The sequence below is a fragment of the Entelurus aequoreus genome, linkage group LG11 (assembly GCF_033978785.1).
Source record: "Entelurus aequoreus isolate RoL-2023_Sb linkage group LG11, RoL_Eaeq_v1.1, whole genome shotgun sequence".
In the NCBI taxonomy this organism is placed as follows: Eukaryota; Metazoa; Chordata; class Actinopteri; order Syngnathiformes; family Syngnathidae; genus Entelurus; species Entelurus aequoreus.
Genome location: NC_084741.1, coordinates 12,260,900 through 12,269,840, shown reverse-complemented (window position 1 = coordinate 12,269,840; position 8,941 = coordinate 12,260,900). Strand labels below are relative to the sequence as shown.

The following is an 8,941-nucleotide window of genomic DNA, read 5'->3' as shown; positions in this document are numbered from 1 at the left end:
GGCTGGCTGGCGTAGGTGGAGAGCTAATGTTTTTATCATAGCTCTATGAGGTCCCATTGCTAAGTTAGCTTCAATGGCGTCGTTAGCAACAGCATTTTTAAGCTTCGCCAAGCTCGAAAGCATTAACCCGTGTAGTTACATGTCCATGGTTTAATAGTATTGTTGATTTTCTGTCCATCCTTCCAGTCAGGGGTTTATTTCTTTTGTTTCTATCTGCATTTGAGCCCGATGCTATCATGTTAGCTCCGTAGCTAAAGTGTTTCCCTGATGTATTTTCATGGAGATAAAAGTCACTGTGAATGTCCATTTCGCGTTCTTGACTCTCATTTTCAAGAGGATATAGTATCCAAGGTGGTTTAAAATACAAATCCGTGATCCACAATAGAAAAAGGAGAAAGTGTGGAATCCAATGAACCCTTGTACCTAAGTTACGGTCAGAGCGAAAAAAGATACGTCCTGCACTGCAGTCCTTCACTCTCACGTGCCTCATCCACAAATCTTTCATCCTCGCTCAAACTAATGGGGTAATCGTCGCTTTCTCGGTCCGAATCTCTCTAGCTGCATTGAAAACAATAGGAAAATATGAGGAGGCGATCAACTGACTACGTCACGCTACTTCCGGTAGGGGCAAGGCTTTTTTTTAATCAGCGACCAAAAGTTGCGAACTTTATCGTCATTGTTCTCTACTAAATAATTTCAGCAAAACTATGGCAATATCGCGAAATGATCAAGCATGACACATAGAATGGATCTGCTATCCCTGTTTAAATAAAAAAAAATCATTTCAGTAGGCCTTTAAGCACTAGAGAGCGCTCCAGGACCGACGAAAACGCGTCTTATCTATATGTAAACGCACATCGGTGTTCGTGTAATATTATTCAATTAATATCTGATGGCATTAATTGTTTTAACAAATATAGTCATTACATATTAAATAAGTCGATATATTTTTTTTTGAGTTAATGCTTAAATGGGCGTGGCCTCACAACAACAACAGTACTTCCTGTTTCTGGATGCTGCGGCCAAGCGCCACAAGTTCAACGCGTTAATGTTCTAAACATCAACTCGAACATTACATCAACATTTTAATTAATATTTTATTTTCATTTGACTGGATATCTAAATGTATTAGAAAAAACTCGGTTCGTTCAAACTATTAAGCACTAGAGAGCGCTCCAGGACCGACGAAAACGCGTCTCATCTAAATGTATATAAACACACATCGGCGTTCGTGTAATATTACTAAATTAATATCTGATTGATTTAAATGTTCAAACAAATATAGTCGTTGCATTTTAAATGAGCCGATATATATTTTTTTTGGAACGAATGCTTAAATGGGCGTGGCGTCACAACCACAACAACAACAGAGTACTTCCTGCTTCTGGATGCCGCGACCAAGCGCCACAAATCGTGATTGTTCGGATGAGAATCGCTTCATCGGCAGCTCGTCCGCTCCTCCCGAACAACAAGCATCAACAACACAAGGGGGTATCGACTAAAGCGGTTCCAGGCGTTTCGACCCGGCCGTTGCTCGCTAGCCCGCGTGTGTTAGCCGCAGCTAAGCTAGCTGATGTCTTTCCCGGGCATTTCACTTTGAAGTGTGTGCCGGTTTTTAGTGTGTTTTTTTCCCCGCGGCGTCCAACAGCGAGTTTACGATGAGCGCCGGCGAGCTTGTTTTCCACGAGAAGCAACGCTTGGAGCTGTGCGCCATCCACGCACTCAACAACGTGCTGCAGGAGCGCGTCTTCACCAAGGAGACAGCAGACGACATCTGCAAGCGGTGAGACGCCAATAAACTAGTGACTCTGGCCATGTCCGCACCAACTGACACTTATTCATACACGCATACTTATCTCTGCGCCGGTCCACACTTACACACGCAGACTTTTGCAAGGTGGAGAGTTTCAGAACTCTCCACACAGTCTATGTTGTGTACACGTCACAATCACTTGTACTCCTTTGATGACGTCATGGCTGTGCATGGCATTGTCAAAGTTCAACAACAACCTATAAAGTGGTAATTTAGTATATACACCAAACCAAAAAAGTAGTAATTTACCAACAAACCAAAAAAGTTGTAACTTAGTATATACAACAAACCAAAAAAGTAGTAACTTAGTATATACACCAAACCAAAAAAAAGTAACTTAGTATATACAAAAAAACAAAATAGTAATTTAGTATATACACCAAACCAAAAAAAAGTAACTTAGTATATACAAAAAACAAAATAGTAATTTAGTATATACATCAAACCAAAAAAGTAGTAACTTAGTATATACACCAAACCAAAAAAGTAGTAACTAAGTATATACACAAACCAAAAAAATAGTATCTTAGTATGTACAACAAACCAAAAAAGTAGTAACTTAGTATATACACCAAACCAAAAAAGTAGTAACTTAGTATATACAACAAACCAAAAAAAAGTAACTTAGTATATACAAAAAAACAAAATAGTAATTTAGTATAGACAACAAACCAAAAAAGTAGTAATTTAGTGTATACAACAAACCAAAAGAGTGGTAACTTAGTATATACAACAAACGAAAAAAGTAGTAACTTAGTATATACAACAAACCAAAAAAGTAGTAATTTAGTATATACAACAAACCAAAGAAGTAGTAACTTAGTTGTAAATAAAGGTAGCACACGTGACAGAAGCGAGCACACACGTAGTGAATAAAGGTAGCACACGTAAATAAAGGTAGCACACGTTGTAAATAAAGGTAGCACACGTAGTGAATAAAGTTAGCACACGTTGTAAATAAAGGTAGCACACGTAGTGAATAAAGGTAGCACACGTAGTGAATAAAGGTAGCACACGTTGTAAATAAAGGTAGCACACGTAGTGAATAAAGGTAGCACACGTAGTGAATAAAGGTAGCACACGTAGTGAATAAAGGTAGCACACGTAGTGAATAAAGGTAGCACACGTTGTAAATAAAGGTAGCACACATAGTGAATAAAGGTAGCACACGTTGTAAATAAAGGTAGCACATGTAATGAATAAAGGTAGCACACGTAGTGAATAAAGGTAGCACACGTAGTGAATAAAGGTAGCACACGTTGTAAATAAAGGTAGTACACGTAGTGAATAAAGGTAGCACACGTAGTGAATAAAGGTAGCACACGTTGTAAATAAAGGTAGCACACATAGTGAATAAAGGTAGCACACGTAAATAAAGGTAGCACATGTAGTGAATAAAGGTAGCACACGTAGTGAATAAAGGTAGCACACGTAGTAAATAAAGGTAGCACACGTAGTGAAGAGTGTTGTGATTGCAGGCTGGCTCCACAGTGCGTGGTCAACCCTCACAGGTCCATGTTGGGCACAGGAAACTACGACGTCAACGTCATCATGGCGGCGCTGCAGAGCAGGGACCTGGCGGCCGTGTGGTGGGACAAGCGCAGGTCGGTGTCGGCCATCTTGGACGTGGGCGTGAGACCATTAAAAAAAGACCGGCGTGCGACCTTTGACCTTTGCAACCCCCCCGCCCCCTGCAGGACGGTGGACAGCCTGCACATCGCCAAAGTCCAGGGCTTCATCCTCAACGTCCCGTCTCGCGTCTCGCTGGGACCCGTTTTCTTCCCCGTGCGGCGGCGCCACTGGCTGGCCGTGCGCCAGGTCCACGGGCAGTTCTACAACCTGGACTCCAAGCTGAAGAGTCCCGCGTGCATCGGGGGAGACGCCCAGCTACGGTAGGAAGTCCACCTCCCCCCCTACTCAAAAAAGTAGTAACTTAGTATATTCCAACAAACCAAAAAAGTAGTAACTTAGTATATACCAACAAACCAAAAAAGTAGTAACTTAGTATATACCAACAAACCAAAAAAGTAGTAACTTAGTATATACCAACAAACCAAAAAAGTTGTAACTTAGTATATACAACAAACCAAAAAAGTTGTAACTTAGTATATACACCAAACCAAAAAAGTTGTAACTTAGTATATACAACAAACCAAAAAAGTTGCAACTTAGTATATACAACAAACCAAAAAAGTAGTAACTTAGTATATACACCAAACCAAAAAAGTAGTAACTTAGTATATACACCAAACCAAAAAAGTAGTAACTTAGTATATACACCAAACCAAAAAAGTTGTAACTTAGTATATACAACAAACCAAAAAAGTTGTAACTTAGTATATACACCAAACCAAAAAAGTTGTAACTTAGTATATACAACAAACCAAAAAAGTTGTAACTTAGTATATACACCAAACCAAAAAAGTTGTAACTTAGTATATACACCAAACCAGCAGCAATAAGATGGCGGCGCCCTGACGGGCTGCGGCTTGCAGACGCTCATGGTAGTATAGAACAGTTTGGCAAAAATGCCGGACAATTCTTTAAATTTCATGGCTGGCTTACAGCGTGGACACTCCGTGGTCACATACGACCGCCAGACAATTCTGGATGTGGATAGATTGGGCCGTTTTGGACTGAAAGATGCGTGTACGTTGGACCTCCTCGCTAGCATGGGAATACTTCGCCGGCTACATCCAGCTGCCTTTGACGTAGCGGGGTGAAGTACCAGCGGGGACCGTCAGCGAAAGACATGTAAGCGGTGTGATCGGAAGCAGAAGCGGGGATGCCGAGCGGGGCTAACAACAAAGCTAAAGGCTAATCCCCACAGAATGCCGCTTCCTTCCATCCTGCTTTTAAATGTCCGCTCCCTGGAGAACAAACTGGACTACCTGAAGCTGGATTTGTATGCAAGACGCGAGATGAGGGACTGCTGCGCCATATTTCTCACAGAAACGTGGTTGAAACCAACCGTTCCGGACGAGGCAGTTAGCATCGAGGGGCTAACTATGTTTCGGTCAGACAGGAGCAGATCTCTCACTGGTAAATCCCGAGGCGGTGGTGTTTGCATATACGTCAATAATAACTGGTGCAATAATGGGAAGATAATATCACGTCACTGCTCTCCTGATGTTGAACTATTAACTATAAAATGCAGGCCATTTTATTTACCCAGGGAATTCAGTGCTATGATCTTCACAGTAGTGTACATTCCCCCCAGTGCTAACACCAAAGAAGCGTTGAATGCTTTGTACTGCTCCATCAATGAACTGCAATCTACACATCCAGAGGGAGTTTTAATCGTGGCAGGGGATTTTAATCAAGCTAACATGAAAACAGTTTTCTGTCATTTCCATCAATATGTGAATTTTGCAACCAGGGGTGGAAGCAAGCTGGACTTGGTGTATAGTAATATTAAACAGGCGTATAAAGCTGCACCACGCCCTCACCTAGGCTCTTCAGACCATCTATCTGTGATGCTAATTCCTGCATACAAGCCCTTGCTGATCAGGAAGCAAGCTACAGTGAAGCAGGTGAGGACCTGGCCAGAGGGAGCAATGGAAGCATTACAAGACTGCTTCGAAACCACAGACTGGGTGGGACATGTTCAAAGCAGCCGCCACCGAAAATCACCACACACGTGTGGAGGAGTATGCAGAGTCTGTGTCCGCATACATTCAGAAGTGCATGGAGGATGTCAGTGTGATCAAGAACATCCCTACACGGGCCAACGAGAAACCCTGGATGAACAGTGAGGTACGTGCAATGCTGAAGGCTCGGAACAAGGCTTTCAAGTCTGGCGACATGGTGGCATTAAAATCAGCCAGAGCTAACCTGAACCGTGCCATTAAGGTTGCAAAGCGTGCTCACAGTCGGAAAGTGCAGGACTTCTTCGAGAACCCTACAAACACTACACGAATGTGGCAGGGCATACAGGTCATCACGGACTATAAAGCTGCCCCCCGTCCCTGTGACAACAGTATCAGCTTCCTAGATGACCTTAACAACTACTTTGCGAGGTTTGAGGCACTTAACACCACTCCGGTGAGAAAATCCATCCCTCGCCCTGATGAGCAGCCGCTCAACCTGGACACAGCGGATGTCCGGAAAACCCTGAGGAGAGTGAACCCCCGGAAAGCACCGGGACCTGATGACATTCCGGGCAAGGTGCTTAAGGGATGTGCAGACCAGCTGGCTGGGGTTCTCACAGACATCTTCAACATCTCGCTGACCCAGGCTGTGGTACCATCATGTTTTAAGACGGCCACAATCATCCCAGTGCCTAAAAAACCCACAATCTCCTCCCTCAATGATTACCGCCCCGTTGCACTCACCCCCATCATAATGAAGTGCTTGGAGAGGCTGGTAAAGGAATATATTGTCTCCAGACTTCCCCCCACATTCGACCCATACCAGTTTGCTTATCGCCCTGACCGCTCCACAGAGGACGCCATCTCCTCTGCACTCCACCTGAGCTTAGAACATCTGGAAGGAAAGGACACACGCGTGCGGATGTTGTTCCTGGACTTCTGCTCAGCATTGAACACCATCATCCCGCAGCACTTGGTGAGCAAACCTTGGATTCAGTACCCCCCTTTGCAACTGGCTGCTTGACTTCCTCACAGACAGACCCCAATCTGTGAGAGTGGGCAACAACACCTCCAGTGCCATCTCCCTGAGCACCGGCTCCCCCCAGGGCTGCGTCCTGAGTCCACGTTGATGACCCATGACTGCTGCGCCAGGTCCACTACTAACCACATTGTGAAGTACACGACAGTAGTGGGCCTCATCCGTGACGACAACCACATGGACTACAGGGAGGAGGTGAAACATCTGGTTGACTGGTTCAGAACCAACAACCTGGTCCTGAACGTGGACAAGACCAAGGAGATCATCGTTGACTTCAGGAAGCACCAGTCCAGCCACGCTCCACTCTTCATCAACGGCACAGCGGTGGAGATAGTAAGCAGCACCAAGTTCCTGGGGGTGCAGATAACTGACAATATGACCTGGTCCCTACACACCGGAGCTCTTGTAAAAAGAGCTCAGCAGCTCATGCACTTTTTGCGTGGGATGAAAAGAGCACAGCTCCCTCCCCCCATTCTCAGCACATTCTACAGAGGCACTATAGAGACCACCTGCATCTGTCTGGACTGGAGCCTGCAGGGCCTCAGACTGGAAGTCTCTCCAAAGAGTGGTGAGGGCGGCGGAAAAGATCATCAGGACTCCTCTTCCTCCTATCCAGGAGATGGCAAAAAGCCGCTGCCTGACCAGGGCTCAGAAAATCTGCAAAGACTCCTCCCACCCCCACCAAGGACTGTTTTCACTGCTGGACTCTAGAAAGAGGTTCCGCAGCCTCCGAAGCAGAACCTCCAGGTTCTGTAACAGCTTCTTCCCTCAGGCCGTAAGACTCTTGAACGCATCATAATTAAATTATCCCCTCAACTCCCCCCAAAATGGATTAACTCGCTGGAATAAAAAAGACAATATAACATACATCCATAAACCTGGGCGCATGTGAAAAAGTGCAATATATTTATCTGTGCAGTAATCTATTTATTTATGTATATATATTTATTTATTTTATGTATATATTTATATATTATTTATATATATTTATTTATTTATATCTGCACCTTATTGCTTTTTATCCTGCACTACCATGAGCTTATGTAACGAAATTTCGTTCTTATCTGTGCTGTAAAGTTCAAATTTGAATGACAATAAAAAGGAAGTCTAAGTCTAGTCTAAACCAAAAAAGGTTGTAACTTAGTGTATACAATAAACCAAAAAAGTAGTAATTTGGTATATACACCAAACCAAAAAAGTAGTAGGAAGTCCACCTCGCTCCGCCTCCCCGCACCACGCCCACCTCCCTCCCTCTCTTGCAGCACCTTCCTGGGCGAGCAGCTGTCGCAGGACGTGGCTGAGATGCTCCTGGTGGTGCGGCGCGACGTGGAGGAGGACGGATCCTGGCTCAACCCAGACACGCCCGCCGCTAACGGCGCTGACGGTACGGCCTGAGGGAAGCGGCGATGCCTTCAGGGACTGCCCTCTGACGTAAACAAAGCAAAGTCCAAAGAAAAGTGAGGGATAGTTGCAAACTGCCACAAGTGGAAGGAACACTTAGTGATTATTCAACCTAATTATTAACATCTTATCCACTTTCTATGCATCTATGCACTTCTACTTGCTAGCACTGTGTGTGTGTGTGTGTGTGTGTGTGTGTATGTGTGTGTGTGTGTGTGTGTGTGTGTGTGTGTGTGTGTGTGTGTGTGTGTGTGTGTGTGTGTGTGTGTGTGTGTGTGTGTGTGTGTGTGTGTGTGTGTGTGTGTGTGGATGGAAAGGTACATTTCCTACAATTTATGCTACTTTGGGGCTCCGATTGTTCATGAAGACTGTTTGGAAGTGCAGTACTCAAATGCGACCTGCAGGGGCGCTGTTGATTCAGTTGCCTCCAGTTTGCCGTACAACACAGTGGCTATAGTCAATTTGATCATGTTTAGAACAACATTTTTTAAATTTATAATCCCCCCCTCCTACGCCTAAATAAAATGTGCAGATTTTTGGGGGGAAAATAATAAAAATTACACCAAAAAAACAAAAAATTTGTTGATTTGTAATTCCTTAAAAAAAATTCATATATACTGTATATATATATATATATATATATATATATATATATATATATATATATATATATATATATATATATATATATATATATATATATATATATATATATATATATATATATATATATATATATATATATATATATATATATATGGAAAGGAGCCAGTTTAGGTGGTTTGGGCATCTCGTGCAGATGCCTCACGAGCGTCTCCCTAGGGAGGTCCTCGTTGCACGTCCCACTGGGAGGAGACCCCGCGGCAGGCCAAGGACCAGATGGGGGGATTGTATCTCCTCTCTGGCCTGGGAACACTTCGGGATTCCCCAGGAGGAAGTCGCAAATGTTGCTCTGGAGAAGGAAGTCTGGGGGTCTCTGCTGGAGCTGTTGTCCCCGCAACCCGATTCCGGATAAGCGGTTGAAGATGGATGGATGGATGGATATATATATGTATACATATGCATATATATATACATAAATATGCATATATATATATA

At 43.6% G+C, this 8,941-nt stretch overlaps 1 protein-coding gene across 1 annotated transcript; it reads left to right on the top strand.

The window, feature by feature from the left end:
* Positions 1-1,343: 1,343 nt before the first annotated feature.
* josd2 (Josephin domain containing 2) lies at positions 1,344-8,408 on the top strand. The gene is made up of 4 exons (XM_062062519.1): positions 1,344-1,783; positions 3,292-3,417; positions 3,511-3,705; positions 7,705-8,408. Exons 1-4 carry the CDS (start codon positions 1,659-1,661, stop codon positions 7,835-7,837), a joined length of 579 nt encoding a protein of 192 aa, XP_061918503.1. The 5' UTR covers positions 1,344-1,658; the 3' UTR covers positions 7,838-8,408.
* The last annotated feature ends 533 nt before the right edge of the window (positions 8,409-8,941 follow it).

Excerpts from the sequence above, each read along its gene's own strand:
- josd2 (XM_062062519.1), top strand. The coding sequence starts at position 1,659 with ATGAGCGCCGGCGAGCTTGTTTTCCACGAGAAGCAACGCTTGGAGCTG. Across the intron at positions 1,784-3,291 it reads GCAGACGACATCTGCAAGCG|GCTGGCTCCACAGTGCGTGG; the intron begins GTGAGACGCCAA and ends TTGTGATTGCAG. Across the intron at positions 3,706-7,704 it reads GGGGGAGACGCCCAGCTACG|CACCTTCCTGGGCGAGCAGC; the intron begins GTAGGAAGTCCA and ends CCTCTCTTGCAG.